At 34.2% G+C, this 21,838-nt stretch overlaps 1 protein-coding gene across 1 annotated transcript in view; it reads left to right on the top strand.

The window, feature by feature from the left end:
• Positions 1 to 21,838, top strand: part of EPHA6 (EPH receptor A6) — a 655,437-nt gene that overhangs the window by 464,759 nt on the left and 168,840 nt on the right. The window contains 1 exon segment of the mRNA XM_054700683.1: positions 19,301 to 19,486. Coding sequence (XP_054556658.1) covers positions 19,301 to 19,486 — 186 coding nt within the window.

Here is a 21,838-nt window from a genome sequence, read left to right as displayed (position 1 = left end):
TGAAAGGCTATCCCTTTTTCAGGGCAGTACTGAACCTAAACCATTATAAGAAAAATTTTCCCAGCAGAGTATCTATAATTTTGAAGCATTATTCCATTGAAAATAATCATTCTTGTGTCTCCAAGCCCACAGGGCCCACTTCTTATATTTGACCTTCCCCTTTTACCTAGTCTGAATGGAAATGCATAATATCTCCCCGTCATTCATATTCTATCCCTTTATCTGTACAAAACTCATTATTGCCTCTACTATCAGCCTTCTCTTCTGGCTTAGTGTCACCATATTTTTTCTCTTTCTGGAATAGTCCAGGAAGTTTTAACTGTTGGTTTCTCAGCAATCATCTGCAGGTAAAAGAAAGTCAAAAGGACAACAGAAAGAATATAGAAAGTGAATGTCAAACCAGTGATTTATTTGACCTAACATTTGGTTCTGTTATTGCCATCTTGTTTGAGGTCACAGTTGTACTCCATGATGTGCAAGGCAAAATGCTTACCTGATGTGCCTCTCCTAATTCCCCTGCCATTGTTCAGCCACCTTTGTCTCTCCTTTCTAGAGTCTAGTATTTTTTAGTTATCTTTAGGAAGTGTTATCTCCTTTATCTTTTGTCCCTCTTCTACAACTATCATCTATTTTCTTGCAACATAACAATGAGAAATGTAGGTGGGTATTCCAGAATTAGTTTCACAATTCACTTTTTATAAGGAAAAGCTTGCGTTTATGGTCTGTTTTCTCCATATATAGGTAAGATGGTTATATTGAATGTAAAGTTTGTTCTTATCCATAAATTAAACAAATTTATTAAAAGAATGGTAGTTGTCAGATTTTCTTTTCTATTTTTGGAAACTCATTGTTCAACCAATAGATTGAAAATAGGATCAGCAGCAGATTCTGGCAAGACTTTGTGCTTTATTCTCAAGCCTTTCTTAACTTTCTAAATCAAATGATTTAATGAAAGATGGACTTTATCCATTGTCCATGACATTGTCTTATAAATAAAAAAAGACACAGACTAAAGGCTAACAGACTCAGGCTTAAATCACAGCTTTCCTACTAATTTGTTTTGTGACCTTCAGCAATTTAGTAATCTTTTAGAAATCTGGCCTGTTTATCTATAAAATATATTCATGATAATAAGAACTAAACTTGCAGGATTAATGTAAGGATTAGAGATGACGCATATTGAGGACCTGTCATATAACAGACACTTTGAAAAAGGGTAGAAATGTGACTATTGGGTTAAATACAGTGTGTATATTCAACTGAGATGTCTAAGAAGAATGACATTTTATTTTATATTTAGTTTATGTAACAAGCAATTTTGAAGTTTTTTTATAACTTACAAAGAATTTATTAATTTTTCAAACTTTATTACTTCAGGCTTTTTTTTTTTCTAATTTGTGCTTTGCTTAAATATTTGATGATATGAAAAAATCTTGAAACCTGCTTTCAAAAAAATTAGTCCAAGGAGTTAGAGAAAGACAAGTACATCTTATATAGAAAAAAAAAAAAAAAGATACCTATTCTAAGGCTAAGAAACAAAAGGAAGGCATCAGATATTATTTAACAATAATAATTTTTATTCCTGTGTTACTATAGGATATTTCACCTCCACCGCCAATCTGTGATTTCACTTTCCACAGTTTGTTACTTGATGTCAACTAAGGTCTAAAATATTACACAAAATCTGATACTTTGTGAGTGAGGAAAAGAAAAAGATTACATAACTGTCATTACAGTATAAATGCATTTTTTTATTTTTATATTGTTAATGTCTTACTAATTTACAAATTAAATTCTATCATTGGTATGTATATAGAGAAAGAAAGAGTATATATTGAGTTTGGTTCAGTAGTTTCAATCATCAGCCATGGATCTTGGAACATATTCCTCATGAACATAACAAATTACCCTAAAACTTAAAACAAGCGGGCCTCCCCGGTGGCACAGCGGTTGAGCGCTGGGTTGCGAAGCTGCCCACAGCCTCTGCGGCGCCGGTTCGATCCCCAGCTGCTCCCGGCCACTGGAGGAGGGTCCCACATGGCGCGCAGACCTCTCCTGCCGCCCGCTGCTCCCCTCAGCAGTGTACTTTGGTCCTTCTGCCTGCTCTGCTCCCCCTTCTGGCTCTGGTGAATTCTCTCACCCTCCCGCGCTTCTGACTATACCCAGTGCATGTATAAACAAAACAAACAAACAAATAAATAAATAAATAAAACATGTCTCTATTAAAAAAAAAAAAGCCTAATTATTAAAAAAAAAAAAACTTAAAACAAGCATATTTACTGTCTTGCAGTTTAACTGAGTCAGGAATGCAGGCTCTGTTCCTGCATTATCCTCACAAGGTTGAAGTCAAGGTGTCAGCTCAGACTGTGAACTATATATAAGGGCTCAATTAGGTAAAGATGCATTTCCAAGCTCCTTTGTGTGGCTTCTGTCATGATTCAGTCCTTTGAGGGTTATTGCACTGAAGATCTTAATTTCTCATTGCCTGTTGACTCTCAGAATCCTTCCCAAGTACACCTCTCCAAAGCAGTAGCTTATTTCCCTAAGATAGCAAGAGAGTCTGCCAACAAGCCAGAAGTCACAATTTATGTAATCTGATCTAGAAGTGACATCATATTACCTTTGTTATATTCTCTTGGTTATAAGTATAATATACTCTTCCATTCCCCCTGAATGGAAGAGGATCACACAAAGATGTGCATACCAGGTTTCAGGGATCATTGCAGGCCATCTTAGAAGTCGCCAACTACCATAATCATTTTCCAAACATGAAGTTTATTCAGAGTTTTACAGTTTAATGTGAATATATTAAAGATAGCTGGCTCTTATTCAAAATGCAATCTGGGGATTAAGTTAAAGTTAAAAAATGAGTACAATTCTGAATATCTCTCTTACAATGAAGGAAAAGTTTGCTTATGTTCTATGATTGCTTTATAATGTCACACAGTAATGCTGCCCAAGAGATCATGTGTGCTCTACCTTGGTGAAAAGTAAGATGTGAACTAAGGCCATAAATTAGATTATATGATTTGTTTATGTCATACTGTAAGTTCTTCTAGTGTGCGGTAATCAGTTGATTACTCCCATAGTGATATTTGAATTCTCAATGTTATTGTCCATGTATTTAACTAATTATCTTTGCAGTTTTCCCAGATTATCTATTGCTATGTAACAAAGTCAATGACTTCAAATAGTGATAATTCCATTTTATATATAATTTATAAATATAATTCTGTTGGTCAACAATTTAGGCTCAGCTAGCATTTTTTTTTCTTGTCAGTCTCACATGGGATCACTTCTGTGAATGGCTGTTCAACTGCATATTGTTTACTGTCAGGTTGTTGGTGTAGGGGGGTGTCTCAGCAAGGAGGAGTCACCTCTGCTCTGTAAGTAAGGCCTCACTTCTACCAACACACTAGAAACATTCAAGCTAGTGTCTAAGCAGATGAGACAAAGAATTGTAAAGCCTTTTCATCCTTTAGCTCAAACCCCTTAAAAATAAATCTGACACTGTGTTGGTCCAAGCAACACAATGTTAGCCCAAATTTAGCAAGGTGAAGAAATAGATCCCACCTCTAGATGAGAGTAGCAGCTTAGTGAGAGAGGCATGCGTACATAGTTGGGGAGAACTTGTGATCATGTTTTATGATCCACCACATAGCTGATAGTTAATCTTTTATAGTAAGTGAATCATTATTTTTTAAACCAAGTAAGAGTAACAGATTACAAATTATAGACCAGTTTTGCTTTGTCCTCCTAATGAATGATATTCATGTTTTCCTTATTTGCGGCTGCTAGGTAATCTGCCTTGGGTTAAGTTTATGTAAACTTAAGTTACTGTAAACTATGAAGTTTACAAAAATGAATAGAAAAGGAGTTCAGGCTCATGAAGGAAACAAATCAAATTGTAATATATAAAGTAGAAAAGAGAAGTACAAAGGCAACAGGAAAGACAAGTTAGAAACATCATAAGTGAACACATCACATGTGTACATCATCGCTAGAAATCTCCACCAGTGAGCAGATTACACTAAGGAAATGACATTTGACAAACTCCTGAAAAATAAGTAATGGCAGTTCTGGTCAGGGGAAGGGAGTTCTAGAAGTGGTCAAATAAGAGATGTGAGGATTGTGAAGAGGAATTTTGGATATTTCAAGAGATTTTGGGATCTTATGACACCGGCTCCTTACATCTAATTTCTCTTTAAAAATTAGCTTCCTTTTTCTTAGTGCGGATATAACTATCCCTTCTTGACAATTAGTAATGATTAGCATCATTTTTTTTTCCTTTTTTTTTTATAGAGGCATATTTTATTTATTTATTTGTTTGTTCGTTTGTTTCGTTTATACATGCACTGGGTACAGTCAGAAGCGCGGGAGGGTGAGAGAATTCACCAGAGCCAGAGCAGGGAGCAGAGCAGGCAGAAGGACCGAAGTACACTGCTGAGGGGAGCAGCGGGCGGCAGGAGAGGTCTGCGCACCATGTGGGACCCTCCTCTGGTGGCCGGGGAGCAGCTGGGAATCGAACCGGCCGGGAATCGAACCGGCGCTGCAGAGGCTGCGGGCAGCTTTGCAACCCAGCGCTCAACCGCTGCGCCACGGGGAGGCCCGATTAGCATCATTTTAATTTGGTTACTTTTTGGTTTATAATGACATATAAGGTTTAAATGATTAAAAAAGCCTGTTTTTTGGGAAAAAGAAAGGAAAATATATGGATTTCTGTATGTGCATGTGTATACACACAGGTATATGTCACATGGGCTGCCATACTTAAGACTGGGTGTCTTAAAGAACAGATGCTTATTTTCTCACAGCTTCAGAGGCTGGAAGGCTGCAGTTGGAAGGCTAGCACAGTCCAGTTCTGGTGAGAACTCTCTTACTGGCTTGCTGGCTTCTGTGACCTCATGAGGGCCTAGGGAAAGGGGAGGTTGTAAAGGGTTTCTTCCTCTTCTTACAAGATCATAGTCCTGTCTGACTAGGTCCCAACCCTTATGACCTCAGTTTACCTTAATTACCTCCTAAAGACCCAATTTCCAGTAACAGTCATATTGAGGGGTTAGGGTTTCAAAATGAAATTTGGAGGAACATAGTTCAGTCCATAACTGATGTATATGTAGAATCTTAGTTGGCTCAAAGTGTTCTAATGGAGTACCTTAGGCACCATAGACTGGGTGGCTTATAAACAACAGAAATTTCTTACAGTTTTGACTGAGAAATACAAGATTAAAATTCTGGCAGATTCAGTGTATGGTAAAGATCCGCTTTTTGATTAATAGATGGCCGCCTCTCTTCACCATGTTCTTATATGGTAGAAATAAGGAGGGGACACTCAATGTCTTTTTTACAAGGGAATTAATCCCATTCATGAAGGCTGTGTCCTCAAACACTAATTACCCACATCTTAATACCATCACATTGGGAGTTAGATTTTCAACATGAATTTCATGGGGACTCTCTCCCTATATATAGATATCTCTATGTATTTATATCTAGAGAGCAAGAGAGAAGATTTTTAGATTTTTCTCTAATCCTACCCATGATTTGAAATCCTACAACCTTCCTAACAGTGAGTGGCACTTCTTAAGTGTTGTCTTTTTCCTGATCTTGCCCCTGGTATTTGGAGTTCATTTTCTATTTGTCCTTCAAATTCTTTGTCCATAAGGGAGAAAGTCTGAAATTATGAGAATAGGCCCCAGCCATTTTGCCTCTTTGAACTTTGATTTCCTTAAAGTAAAAAGAAAATGTCTTTACAACTTCATGATTTTTGTGAAAAGCAAATGAGATAGAGTCTAACTGACCATTCAAACTTTATGAGAACAATGAATTCCATTAAGCTGAGAATCTGTTCAAGTAAAAATGTGTTTCTTTATAACACTGAATATGATCTTATAATACTGCCCACTCGTACTTGTTCTGCAAAACTGAACTCATACAAAGTAAACCTAATCCTTCTTTTCCACTATACCATAGCCCTTCAAATATTTGAAGACAACATGTGAACCTCATAAATCTTTCTCTTCCAATCTGAATTGTTTAAACCTTTCAACCATTTCCATCTGACATGGTTTCTGGATACTTCATCATTCTGATAACCTTTCTCTGGAGAACTATGGTTTTTCTCTAAGTCTTTTTGGAATTGAACACAGTATTTCAATTATTTTCTAATCAATGTAGAAAACACATGGCTAGCACCTTCCCACTGTGCCTCAATTAAGGCCCCCTGAGTTTATATTTGCTCTTTGAATAGCTGCCAAACTCTGTTGGCAGAGGGAGGACTTACTACCAATTTATCCACAGTGGTCTTTCTCAGACAGGTTGCTAGTCAACGAGATCTGTTTCTGTACTTGTCCAATTGTGTTTGCAATGCTGAGTGCACAGCTATAGTTTATTTATATATCTGTACTACGTATCTTTGTAAATTGTATGTATAGTCTCTATCCAAATTTGTTACATATTTTTCTCATTCCCATTTTACAACTATTCCTATTAAATTTCATCATGTTTCTATAGGTGAGTTTTTCCAAATTGTCCATGTTCTTGTCTGTCTCAGTTAGATCAGCCAGTGCAATTACTTGTCCTTCCCATTACCCCCAGTGAGTTGTTCTGATTTGTAAATCAACTATGTACCTTTATCATAACTGAGTTATAATCACTGAATTGCTGTCTCTTGGACAGCAATTATTCAGCATAATCTCTAAATTTCTTCTTCATTCGAATAATTGTGTGCATTGCTAGAATTCTATCTTTATAGGCATCTAGCCTTCTTTATATAATCTATATTATCATGTATAGTTCCTAATACTTCCATCCCTAAGTTTAATAACTACAGTTATAATCAGTACTTTTTTCCTAGGCTGTTTGGTATATTAAAATGAAAATAACTTTTCCCAGGTTTCCAGCCCTTACATTTCATAGGTGTTTATTTAATGCTAAGTCCAAGCAGCAGTTACTGTTGATTTTTAGAAAGGTAGAAATAGTAGCAAAGTAGTTAGTGATCTTTTATACCTTCTCAATTATTGCTTCCATGGTAGAGTAAATGCATCACAGGATGGGAAAGTCTGTTATATAAGGATTGTGTAAGGCTTGAAGAATATTAACATTTCATGTGGGCTAATGCAATTCCCTGTTAAAGGGAAACCTTTAATATTGTGTTCTGCTGGAATATTTCATATGGTTACCTGCCTTTCTTTATTTTTTTTTTTTTTTTTTTTCTAAGGAGTATGCAGTGGCGAATGAGACTACAACGTAGCCAAGGCCATCCCCCTGAAAGTGTTATGGAGTGTTATGGAGGAACCTGCCTTTCTTTATCATATCAAATAAGCATAGTCTTTCTTTGATGTTATGGTAGGCAAGAGTAATTTTAATGGTAGGCAAGAGTAATTAAATGATTACAAGTTTGAGGCAAATTTTGCGATGATATCTCTTTGAGTAGTCACAATGCTGAGAATCACATAGGTCTATTTTATACACAAAAAAGACTACCAATTAGAGATAATGAATTACTTGGTCAAATTATATCATTTTATAAATTATAAAACCAAATTAAACCCCAGAGTAGTCTAACCTCAGAGCCCTGCTCTTATTAACCAGTACTTTATTACAAATAACCTTTTATACTTCTGAGTCTTCACTTTATAAGTTATCTTCTGACACTTGGGCAATTACTATTTCTTAAATCATTTTTCACTACCAAAATCTTCCCTATCTTATGTGAATTTGGCTTTGACTCATGCTTTAATTCCAGCCATGTGTCAATCTGTCAACATCCACTTCCCAGCTCCATGATGTGAAGACTGCATCCTATTTACTGATCTGTTTTCATAATTTGTAGGATTAGAGTGGATCGTCACCACCACCACTTCCTAAGTCTAAGTGCATTGATTCACCAAATAAAACAGCCTTAGCCGGATCAACATTAATGCGGGTATTAACTTTTGTGATGATGTAACTCTTTAGGTAAAATTAAACACTTCCTTCATTTGAAATCTGGTTTACATGTTCTTATATGTCACATCAATCCATCGGCAAACCCTGTCAGCTCTGCCTTAAAAATATATCACAGATTCTAATCATGTTTTTAACACTTCAGAGCTATAACCTTGACGCTACCTACCAACATCTCTCCTGGCTTCCTTCCTTCTACCCTTGCCCCTCTGTGGTATGCTCCACATACAGCGCAGAAAAATCCCTTGAACTGTAAAGCAGACTGTCAGTCTGCTCAAAATTCTCCAATTTCTACACTCAGAGTGAAATCCTATTCGCCTACCTATCTCTTCAAATTCATCTCCCAACACCTCTCCCACACTCACCACTCTCTGAAAACAGTAGCTTCCTTGTTCTTCAGACATGTTTCAACATGCTTCCGACACCAATAAATGTAATTTGACATTTTATGTTTGATATATTAGCCTGTTAAGGTTCATTCATTTGCTGATTGATGGAAAAAATGTGCACAGTACCCAAAACAATGACACCTTTTGTCACTCCATGAAATTCAGCAGCACTCTCCACAAAAGCAGTACTTCAACATTTTAATTTTTAAAATCAAGACCATTGTATTTAATGTTCCATCTGCCCGAAAGATCTTAGCTCCAGAAGCACAGTGGCTCCTTCCTTACTCCCACACTTTCTCCAGCTTCTAGGACCGTGATTCTTTCTCAGTGAGACCTTTTAGGAACATATTAGAGTAGTAACCTTTCAACCACATTCCCTTTCTACCTTACCCTACTTTTTCTCTGCAGTGGTTACTACCAGCTGATATATATTCGTTTTGTTTTGCTTTTCCTATTTGTATCATCCTCTTTGTCTCATTCACTGCTGTTCCCTCAGCCCTTTCAACAATACTTGACAGGTGGTAGATGCTATACATAAAATTTAATGAAAGGGTATAGAATTTACAACATATAGTATTCATTTATTCACTAAATGACTTTCATCCTCAAAGGTTTATAACCTAGTACAGAGTTGGCATGAGGGGAATGATGTCATACGTATACCATATATATTCCCAGAGTAAGATGTTGTGAAGGAGGCATGATAAAGAAACATCAGTTGCTCAGAAAATAATGGCATAAAAATTAAACTGAGGAATCAAAGAGGGCTAACCTAAAGAGATGACTTCATCCTTAAGAGACTGCAGAATGACAGCATAATTACACAGTCACACTTGCAATTAAAATGATCACTGGCATGTCTTGTGGATGAAGGGTTTTAATAAATAGTGGTCAGCAGCCATGAACCCTGTAATAATTCCAGGATTCATAAAAGCAGGGCACACAGAATGAATTTCAGGTTCTGACCCCAATGACTGAAATTAAGAACACAGGAATGTTTAAGATCTGACCTATTAAGATATAGGTAGAAGATTCCACTAGTTTAAGCCATGAATGTAAGTGTGATCTATTTTGTTGGTTTTGTTTGTTAATATTATCTGAATCCTGTTGTAAAGTTTTCAGTTATATGTATGTACATTATGAGTAGATACAATGACTTCTACAAGAATATAAAAATCACTATGCTCTTGATGTATTAAATGACACTTCTCTATGCATAGTTCCTATGAAGACAAGAAATAACTGAGAGGTTATGGAGCAATCCGTTGAAATGTTTAAAGCTGGGCTTATGGAAAGCAAATCTACAAAATACAAATACATTTCTAAGTGCATGCCTAGAAATGTAAGAAAAATGGATTCTTTCCAAGTATGGCCAGGAGTGTCTTGCATGACAAAGTTGTAAATAAAGTTCAGAAGACTACTTAGCTCCTTTTTGGGTAGTGGGTCAAATAATTACAGAAATCAATACCTGGTTAAGTATTAAAAAAAAGAAGAGGTAAAGGAAAGGTTTTAAATTTAATTTTTTAAAAAAGTTAAATTGAAAAGCCAATAAATATGGTTTGATGTCTTACATTTGATATATTAGCCTGTTAGGGTTCATTTGCTGATTGATGGAAAAAATGTCCACACTACCCAAAAACAGTGGCACCTTTTGTTTCTCTGAAGTTTAGCAATGCTCTCCACAAAAGCAATACTGTGACATTTTAATTTTTAAAATCCGTGACCTACCCATATGTAGGACTTATAATGAAAAGCACAGCACACCATCCCCTCTCCCTAACTCCTCCTCATCCAAGTGCAAGTCCTGTTCATCTGTGGCAGTACTTTTTAACTGATTCTGGTTTGTTTGTTTTTTTAAAATTCCATGGTTAATTCCACATCCACTTTTGCATTATACAATATCTATTGACTTATTATCACAAATACAGTGATAATAAGCTTCTTTATAATACTTGTCTTTTCTTACAATATAATTAACTTTATAATTGATATTACATTTAAAATTTTAAATATTATATTGAAGTCTCTGTATGTTTCCACAAATAAGGGCATTTTTATATACATATGGTAGTTTCTTAATTATTATCAAAATGGAAATTAAAAACAGCTTATTTTCAAAATACTATACTAATATTTGTCATTTTGCCCTTTCTGCTAAGATTTCTGATATGGGAGCTGCTGGTACTGAGAACTGCCAAATATTAGTGAATTAAGCATTCAACTTAATATTCTAGAAAAATACAAATACAATAATCACAAAGTAGAAAGAGGGAATAATGTAATAGTACTGTAACCAATTTATTTTGTATATACGAAAATAGAAATAAACTAGCAGCGAAATCAAAAGTTGCTTTTTCAAATTTTAATAAAATTATCAATCTGACAAAATAGATTAAAATGTAAAGTATAGATAAAGTTAACAATACTACCAATGAACAAAGAAAATACTAGTTTAATATTAAAAATCAATGAGAAATATGGGCCTCCCCGGTGGCACTGCAGTTGAGCGCTGGGTTGAGAAGCTGCCGGCAGCCTCTGCAGCGCCAGTTGGATCCCCGGCTACTTCCCGGCCACCAGAGGAGGGTCCCACATGGCACGCAGACCTCTCCTGCTGCTCCCCTCAGCAGTGTACTTCAGTCCTTCTGCCTGCTCTGCTCCCTGTTCTGGCTCTGGTGAATTTTCTCACCCTCCCGTGCTTCTGACTGTACCCAGTGCTTATATAAATAAATAAATAAATCTTTAAAAAAAATCAATGGGAAATATAAATACAATTTTATGATCATAAATGTACAAACTGTGCAAAGGGAACAATTTCCTAGAAAAGATTTAATTTAAGAACTCAGAGAGTAGGAACTGAAACAGTCCTATATCCATCAGATAAATTATATCAGCATTTAACAATTTTTTCCCCATGAAAGAAATTATAGATCCAAATTTTGAGGGCTTTTTGGCAAATTTTGTCAAACATAATAAATCCAAAAACCAGATCTATGTAATTTTACACAAACTCTCTCAAAGAATATTAAAATTTTACCCCCAAGATAAAACTATAAGCTGAAAATTAGTTTGTTTGACTTATATTTTTAGAATTAAAATAATCAGCATTTTTGTTAGGTTGGCTATAGTATATTAAAAGAGTTTAATCACTTCTTTACCCTTTTTTTAATAATCTAGAAAAAGACAAATAGAATAATCACAAAGTAGAAAGGGGGAATAATGTGATAGTAATATAAACAATTTATATTATATATACAACAATAGAAATAAACTAGCAGCAAAATCAAAATAAGTGCTTATTCAGTCAGTATAATGAAGTGAAGTTATTAAAAATTTTAAATTGCTAAACTGTTGCTTTTTAATGCTCATGACATTTGATGGAAAGGCTGGTTTTTAAAAAATTATAGAAAAAGTTAGGACTTATTTCAAAAAAAACTCTAAAAAAAGACTTGTTAAAATAAGTTAGTTATATGTAGTAGTTATATGTAGTTAGTTGTATGTAGTTATATGTAAGCATCACATTTATAATCATAAGTGCATATAAAAGAGACTTACATTTATATAGTAAATGTATTATGATTATGAATTTATATGAATGTTAAGTTTATACTTAGGAATAGATAAGATATACACAAAATGAGATTTTATTTTAGTTATTTGGTCTATGAATGATTTCTTCTTTCAATTCTTTGCTTTCATGAATTTTCCTATTTGAACATCACCAAATTTATGTTGCTTCTCATAATTAATAACATTCACTGTTTAATTGGCAGCAGTATTTTCTTCCTAGAAGTATATATAATAGTGATTATGTATACTTAAAATTCTGGGAGTCAGTAATAACAGATACTTGGAAAATACAAAATAATAAAACATAAACCTTTTAAAATATGTTGAAAGAAAAAACTAACTGAATAAAAATCTACCTAAAATAATGTTTACATTACCGAAAAATGGTGCTTTAACATGAGAACAAGCTTTTTAATGTTTATTATTTTATTAGAACATCTGCCTTTTTTACCCTTGGGGAATAAATAAAACATTAAAATGTCTGCAATTCTGAATCATGGTTTAATTTACAGCGGTGTTAGTGATTATCTATGCATATTTTCTTTAAGATAAAATGATCTAATATAGTTTTATTTAGAAACCTTCTGTATATTAAATCTATGCAAAATTTTTATTGCTCTTAAAGACTTGTATACTATCATTTGAATAATAATTCAGGACAATCATTGGCTTTTTTAATCAAAATATTTATCTATGTATCTTTAAAAAGATGGATTTTTCTCTGCTTAAAACATTTTGACCATGACAACTGACAGTCTTCCAGCTTCTCTTAGTCATGCTTGTCTAAACACAAGTCTTCCACTGTGAATACTGATCATTTTTATTGCCTGACTGACTTCCAAAATGTCTTATTTGTATTAGTACAGTAATCCACACATACTGGAGTAAATGATATACTCTCATGTTTGCCCTCTCAACACGAAACACAGAAAACATTTAGTGCATCCTTTCATGTAGTTTCATATCGATGGTGTCTACCATAGAACATCTGGCCAGTCATGCATTTATAAACTTTATTTACATGGTATTCACTGTGATAGACACTGGGGATTAAAAGGAAGACATAAATCTCTGTATTTACATTTTCCACAGTATATTGGGAAAAATAAATGAACAGAAATAAATAACTGATAAGAAAAGTGCTGTTAATAAAAGAATGTGAAAGGGTACACTGGAGAGTCCTAAGAAACCATGCTTTAAAGGGAGGTTATTATCAAGCCTAAAATAGAGACTAATATTTGAGAATTTATGCTTCACCACGCCTTATATTAAGAGCCACTTACGTATTATCACAAATTATTGGCTTAAAAAACACTAATTATTTTACAGATCTGGAAGTCAGAAGTCCAAGATTATTTTTGCTGGTGTAAATCGGGGGTATTAACAATACTTATTCTGGGAGCTTCAGGAAAGAATCTGCTTCTTTGACTTCTCTATCTTTTAAAGGTCACCTGCTTTTCCCTTTCAAAGGGAAGTTCAGAGTTATTATTGAAGGTTCAGATTATTATTGAAGTTCTGAGTTATTATTGAAGGTGTCTGGGTTTTATTCTAAGGGAGATTTTTGATCACTATTTCAATGTTAATACTTGTGATTGGTCTATTCAAGGTATCTATTTATTGCTGGTTCAGTTTTAGAAAATGGCATGATGCTAAATGTTTGTCAATTTCTTCTGTGTTGATTGATCACTTTGTGTGTAGATGTCCATAGCACTGTCCTGTGAGCCTTTGGATTTATGCAGTATCTATCACTTCTTTCATTTCTGATTCTTTTTGTTAGGATTTTCTCTCTTTTTTTTCTTAATGAGCCTAGCTAGGAGCTTATCTATTTCATTATCCTTTTCAAAGAATCAGCTCTTCGTTTCATGACTCTGTTGTATCACCTTTTTGGTTTCTATTTCATTTATTTTTGTTCTAATTTTTATTACTTCCTTCTGTTCACTTTTGGATTCATTTGTTCTCTGTCTAGTCTCTTCACAAGTAAGGTTAGATTATATTGCTTATATTGCTATAAACTTACCTCTTAATACCACTTTTGCTGCATCCCATGTATTGTTTAGTCTAAAGAGGAGCTCTTTCTGAAGGCAAGAAAGCAGGTACACTGAGAGGCCATCTGATCCCTGCTGATTACTGGAATAAAAAGATGTTCTCAATATGATCATGTTGCTCAAACTGTATTTCAAATAAAAATCTTCTTACCATGAAAAAAATAGGATGCCTTTTTTTTTTAGGAAGAAAGTATCAGTAAAGTTGAAAGTCAAAATACTGTGAATAAGATATTCAATAAATAAACAATATGCTGGACTTTGTTTACAGTCCAAGGACTGAGCAATGAAGGCTACTCAGAGTAGCATGGGTAACATGTCCTCTATGGTATTGTGCAATTCTAAAAGATTCTGGTTTTATGGAGCTTTTCTAAATTATAGTGTTGCAAATATTCACATATTAATCTTTATGTCTTAAGAAGTAAACAGAGTATAGGTATTTAACCCACCAACAGTAATACTGAAGCATGAGAAAGTAATGTGACTTCTTCCTAATGCCACAAAACAAATAAGTGGTGAAGCTCTAATGTCTAAGAATATATCCTCTCCTGTGTCTTAGTCTCCTCCTCTCACTGGATAGCCTTACTAAACATGAGAAAATCTTGTATCCTGTTCAACCTTCCTGTAAGGTTGAACCAGAAGCATTCAAATATTTCAACTTGTGTGAGATTTTAAGTTTTCTAAAAATATGTTCTCTTTCATATATAAAATGTTTGCTTTGTATTAGGAAGAGATCAAACAGAATTAGATTCTAATATTTCACCCTAAAATGATTGTGAATACAATTGGATAAATGAGCCTCAGGAGAACATTAATAATAATAGAATTTACCTAAGACCTCAAGACACCACTATACCTCTCTAGAACAGACTTAAAAGTATTTTTTAACTCTTTTACATCACATTTAAAAGTATTTTTCCTGTTGCATTTATACTAAGGAAGGAAAGTTGATTGTGTGAGCTAAGTTTAAAGAAAGTTGAATTCAGATAGTATTGAGACATTCCGTTTTAAAAATGAAACAAATTTCTGATTGTGGAGCTGCTGTTGTTTGGTTTTTCTCTTACTCATTTGGAAGTGGGAGACTAAATTAGATAATCAGGATATTTCCCTTAAGCAAGAACCTCAAATCTTGGCCTTTACTAAGAAGTCATCCACATAGATGGGCCTCCCCAGTGGTGCAGAGGTTGAGCGCTGGGTTGCGAAGCTGCCTGCGGCCTCTGCAGCGCCAGTTCGATCCCCGGCTGCTCCCCTGCCCCGGAGGAGGGTCCCACATGGCGTGCAGACCTCTCCTGCCGCCCGCTGCTCCCCTCAGCAATGTACTTCGGTCCTTCTGCCTGCTCTGCTCCCCGCTCTGGCTCTGGTGAATTCTCTCACCCTCCCGCACTTCTGACTGTACCCAGTGCTTGTATGTTATAAATAAATAAATAAATCTTTAAAGAAGAAGTCATCCACATAGAAATAGACTAAAGAGATGGAGGAAGGGGCATAGCTTGTGGAAAGAATGTTCCCATAGAAGGGAATCAGCAAGTGTGAGGAAACATAGGGAAGATATGTTTTTTAAAAATCACATCATGGGCCTCCCCTAGTGGTGCAACAGTTGAGCACTGGGCTGCGAAGCTGCCCGCAGCCTCTGCAGCTCCGGTTCGATCCCTGGCCATCGGCAAGGGTCCCACATGGCATGACAGACCTCTCCTGCCACTCCCGCTGCTCCCCTCAGCAGTGTATTTCGTCACTCTGCCTGTTCTGTTCCCTGCTCTGGCTTTGGTGAATAATCTCACCCTCCCGCGCTTCTCACTGTACCCAGTGCTTGTATAAATAATTAAATAAATCTTTAAAAAAAATAAAATAAATTTAAAAAAGTAAAAAGCACATTAGGAGTCACAACTTCAGTGTTTTCAAAATTTTGGATGTAGGGGAGCACCAGATCTCAGAACAGGAGGTGTAAAATTTTGGAAAAGTCTCCAAAGGATCATGCTATGGCAGTCCTCCAAAAGGGACAGTTCCTCACCATCTACACCATCCCCTCAAAGTTTTCATTTTATATTAAAGCCTTTGTGTGGAAAATCCAATATTTATTGATATTTTAATGTGACCCTACACATGATACTACAAAATTGCTTGTCTGAAATGAGTTTACCACTATCCAAAGAGATAGATGGGGTTGTTAGCCAGTGAATGGGCTGTTAGTGACAGAAGATTAATTACCCTAGATATAATTTTCTTTGCTTGCTTGAAACCAGGAAGACTATACTGTTTTTTTCCAGATCATCTAACATACAGAATATTTGATATGGGTTCCATTTCAATTTTATAGTGAAGGATTCTTAGTATATGGTTTTATCATTCCATCCACCTTTGATATCCAGTTAACATGTCTGAATACTATATGATAGTTTATACCACATTACCAGTTGGGAATACTAATATAAGAGGATAGTAATAATGATAAGAATCCCAGAGAGCAGAAAATAATGATTATCAGCATGGTCTCTGGAATCACACCGTCTAGGTTCTACCACTTTCCAGTTATGTTACTTTGGAGAAATTGCTTCTCTTGTCTTTTCATCTTAGAGGCGACATAATAATGCTTTCTGCCTCAAAGTTTTGTTGAGATTAAGATATAAAGTTTTTACACCTGGCTCATGATAAGCACAACATAACAGCTAGCTTTGTCATGATGATGGTAACAATGTGTCAGAAAAGAAAAAATATATATAGTGAAGATGGTATTTCCATTGTCAATGAGTTTCTGAAGGACTGACTGCATATATAAACTTTCACAAATCTTATTGAAAGATTTCTCTTATTTATGTAAGTTATATATAGTGCTACAACAGTCATGTAATGGATAAATCTTTGGAATGATTGAATGAATGTATTAAATTTAAAATATCTTTTCTCCTTGCCCTGATATATGTGATATATCCAGGTGTATCATGATAAAGGTTTTCATACATTCTCTGACTGAATTTTTTGGACTTTGACTAAACAATGCTCTAGGAGTCTCAGATCTTTAATTGAGGCTTCCATATTTAGTGTCAGTGAAATAAGTGTGATAACAGCTTGATCATGCAAAGCTTGACATGAAGAAAACACCTGCCTGGTGTTAATAAGATACATGAATTTCAGACAACAGAAATCCAAAGAAAATTACTACTATATCTTCCTTTAAAAAATATCAACAGAGCTCTGTATTCATTCATTATATGCAAAAGTTTATTTAAATTAATATGAAATGTTAAGATAAAAATTACTTGGATTGTGGATTGATTTCAGGAGAGGGATTTTAAGATGTTGCTCAATATATGTACTGAAATTTATTAATTAAAAAATTTATTAAGGCAAAGTGAAGGAAAAAACAAGAACAAAATATTTTGTTATGGTCATTCATTAAAAATAATCTGGGAATTAATTGCAAATATGTTCAGCATGTATTGGACATCAATTTAAATACAATACACATATATTTTCTCCCCAGGTACAAAGCCTTATATACAAGAGAAAAATCTTTTTAAAAAATCAAAAATATTAACAAAACTAAAACATTGCATGTTTTTCCTGTGAAGATCAAAACATTTAATACCAAAAAAAGTTAAAAAAAAAGTTAAAAAAAAATTATCATTTGTTACTGTCAAATTTATGTTAGATTTTTAAAACTCAATATCATATGCACTGAATTTAGGGACCACATTCTAATCAGTATTGTTTATTTGCTTATTGTTTCAAATTCTCCTGGAACAAATTCCACTGTAGACTGCTTACTATTACTAGTGGACTTGTTTACATATGATTTATAAAGCCAAGTTTTGTGTTGTTTTCTACCTAGCTATTTTACCAAAAAAATTTTCAGTAGCATCTATATCAATTGATAGTTGATATTCATGTGTCATTAACACTCAGTTTACTATAATGTATTGGTCCAAAGAAAAGATGTGTATTTGAAATCTGCAAGCATTTAATTTGATCCACTAAACTGAAACTTACATTGCATTCAGCTATGGGCCAGAATCATTAGCTAATAAACCAACCAAAGATATTTTAATTTATATTCCTTTTACCCTTCCAATGATATATTTAACTTTGAGCATGTTATTTTATAAGCACTTTTACATGAATTATCACTTTTGATCTTACCGATACGCTCATGGGGAAGAGATGTTATAGCATTTACATAAGTTTGCATTATTATTTTCACTTTATAGTTGAATGAATTTGGGATCCAATATCATGCTCCTAAGTAATTGCAAACAATTGGTCCTAGAAAATTGTCTGGAATCTCAAACTATATTAAATTTATTTTATTACATTGAGAAAGGTCTCCAACCTTCTTTCCCACAGTAAACCCTCCCGTCAGCCTTATCTCCTTTCTGCCCTGTATGCACATCATTCTTTTGATTGCTTCATATCTTTGAATCTTTGTCTTCACTTCCCTCATTCCTCCCATGTACCCCTCCTGGGATAGCCCCATTTTTACTGAATACCAAATATCATACACTTCATTCAAGCTCCAGCAAAAGTTTCACCCCCTTCAGGAAGTCTTTAGCACCTACTCTTACTTGATACAGCAGTCAAAAGAATTGATTCCTGGGCCTTTCAGTGTTTCTTTTGTGTTTATCTGAATTCTGCCCCTAAGCTCCTGAAAACAGAGACCAAGTTTTACCCTTCTTTGAAACTCTTAGCACTTAGCACTAACACTAGAGAAAGAGAGAGACAATAAATCAGGATAAATATTTGGCTATTATTTAATCTGCCCAATGGAGCCATTGTTGGAACATAGATAATCTTACTGTGTTTGTATTCTAAGCATGTGACTTGTAATGTAGCCTGTATAATCAGTTATTATAGTCAAGTTCAGTCTGGTCTTTTGAATAAGTTCATACACCAATTATAGCAATTCACCCTAGCATTGATTTCTAATGGCAGTAAGGCCCAGCCATATGTCCTACAGGATCAAATCAACTACACATGCCTGATAAGTTCCTTGAGTAGAGCAGGCATTTGGCCCATATATCAGTATTGAGAACAGGAAAAGGAAATGTTAAGCATTGATTGCTTTTCTATAGAATTACATTAGCATCATCCATTTTGCTAGACATAATTTCTCAACAGATCAGGGATATCTATCAATAGTAGTTCCTGTGGCACAGCATATGAAAATGCATTTCATTATTCATAAGAAATGGTGCTGATAGCGCATATTCTCATTACAGATTTTGAAGAACACTCCATGTGAAAATGACACACAAGTCATTACGTTAAAAAACAAAAAAGATGGTACTATGACAGTTTCAAATATCAAATATCATGGGATTTAAGTATTCTGTATAAACAAACATCTGCTTTGGTTTATATTTTAAGGTGAATTTGGAGAAGTCTGTAGTGGGCGTTTGAAGACACCAGGGAAAAGAGAGATTCCAGTAGCCATCAAAACATTGAAAGGTGGCCACATGGATCGACAAAGAAGAGATTTTCTAAGAGAAGCCAGTATCATGGGTCAGTTTGACCACCCAAATATCATTCGCCTAGAAGGTGTTGTTACAAAAAGTAAGTAACTGGTTTTCTCCATTACTTCTTTTATAAATAATCTGTTTCTTTTTTCTTTAAAGGCTTAATAGCAAAGCCACAGCCACTCAGGGAAAAACTTAGTTTAGATATCATTTTTCTGATAACATCCCTTAGAGTATTGACATTAGACTGTGACATTATTAGAGTTTGCATTTGTCACCAGACAGCTTTGACATGGTGTTTTATTACTTATAAATCATTTGCTCATTGAACTTGATGAATCAAGCATAAAGGGTTATAATTTTTTTTCAAATTTCTAATTCACTTCTATCATGGTGCTTGTTAGGCAAAATTAATAGAAGAAACAGTTTAAATATTTTGGATCATTAAGATAAAATACTTCTGTCTGGATATGTTTTATCTGAGGCAAAACTTATATACAAAGCTCCATATAATTATTAGAATTCATCATTAACACTGAAATTATTTTTTAATTTACATAAAATGAAAATATATATATTTCTTGAATAAAAAAACTGCTTTAATACAAAGAGTGGGAAAAGAAGTTTCCTAAAGATCCAAAATTAGTCACAAATGCCAAGATTGCTATATATTCACTTTTATTTTAACAATGATCAGGCCTAAAGCTCAAGTATATTTCCTTTATTTTATTCACTAATGAATTGTAATAAATAATGACATTTAGAAACTAATAAAATTAATTTAAACTTTTGAGAGGCATTTTTCATTCATAAAACTGAAATTTCATTTAAAGTCATTGAAATTAATTTGAGATTTGATGTCCGATTTGGAAATAGGAAAGTGTAAAAGCTTACTGAAAACTTGTTATTGACTGTCTGAAACTCCTATGTCCGTCTCACAAAGCATTGGCCAACGTACTGCCAAGGGAAGTAGATTACTCACAGTCATGATAGTTTGGAGAACAAAAAAAGAGTGCTTTCAATGACAGATTTTGAGGTGGGCTTCTCCATTTGCCCACCTTAATGGGGCCCTCCAGTATTCAGGCTCTTGTGTTCTCTTTCATATTGATTCTGGGTTTGTCTCTGTTTGACCAGCCTAGGACATTAGTAGGTATAATGCAAGTAGAAGTATCTTACCTGTTTGCAATTAGAGTTTGTCCTTTTGCAATACTCCTTCCTGTAACTCAACCTCTGTGTGGTGAAGTAATATTTAGTGCTGCAAAGTCCTAAGAGCCCTGTCAACTACTCCCTTAGAGCCCTTAGGAGGGCTCTAAATTTAAATTTATAAAGGTTTAAGATAGGTAGCATAGCACACAACTCATAGTAACCCACATTAAATGGTTATCATTATTGGTGCTATGTGCCGGGCATCTTACACATACACTTTACCATTTCATTCTCACAGCAACTTATATGGGTATCATTATCCATTGAAGCTCAGATAGATTAATTTATCCATATGAACTTCTAGGCCACAGGAAGAGGCTTGATTGGTGTTCAGAATGAGACATATCTGACTCTAAAACCCATGAGATTTTTCTGTTTGTTGTTTTTTGCTCATTATCACTATGTATATGTCAAATTTTTATACTTTAATTATCTTATCTGAAATAACATTAAAGAAATAACAATGTGAATAAATGAGTATCACTTTTCAAAATAAGGAAAATATTTGTTAGTGAAATAAATGATTTGTAATGTAAAATTTGGAAAGATTACACTATGCCACAATACCTAACAAAGATTATTATCAAAAAGATAGAAGAAATAACATTTCAATTATTTTTGTATTTTCTGACTTGTCATTAATGTAGCATGGGCATTTCAAGTTATTCTTTCTGTTTTATATCACTCTGGAAGAAAATATACTTTTTAAGTTGGGCTATAAATCTTTGCAGAGCATTAAAATAACAGTTTGAATATGCTATTGAAATCCTCTTTTTTGTATTTACACATCAAATATCTAAAGTTAAGTGTCCAAGAGTAAATTAAAAAGGTTGAGAAGTATCAGATCTTTATTTTCTCCTTTTGATAAATTATTATATGACTTTTTATGTTTTCTGTGTGTTTTATTCACATTATCATATATAAAGCAAAAATATTTATAGCCCTATGATGTAGGAATTATTTATTCTAAATCATTTGTCAGGGAACAAAAGAAATTAGCCTATAGCCCTCTGGTTTCTTCTAGATTGGCAAATAATAAAAAAGCATTATACTGATATTAGCAAAAAAGTAAAAAAGGATTAATAATTATATTTTTGTGTGTATGTATGTCTACATATAGAGAGAGAGCATGTGAGAGTCACTCCTGCAACTTCAGATGCCCTCTTAAATAGCTTAGGTAAAACAGAAGGATTTTGGTGGGGTAGAAAAGGAAGGTTAGGGAAGTTATAAGGAAGGTACAGAA

The sequence above is a fragment of the Talpa occidentalis genome, unplaced genomic scaffold, assembly GCF_014898055.3.
Source record: "Talpa occidentalis isolate TD23 unplaced genomic scaffold, MPIMG_talOcc4v2.1 talOcc4.4, whole genome shotgun sequence".
NCBI classification, from domain to species: Eukaryota; Metazoa; Chordata; class Mammalia; order Eulipotyphla; family Talpidae; genus Talpa; species Talpa occidentalis.
Note: the sequence above shows the minus strand (reverse complement) of the source record. Positions and strands in the feature narration are given on the sequence as shown.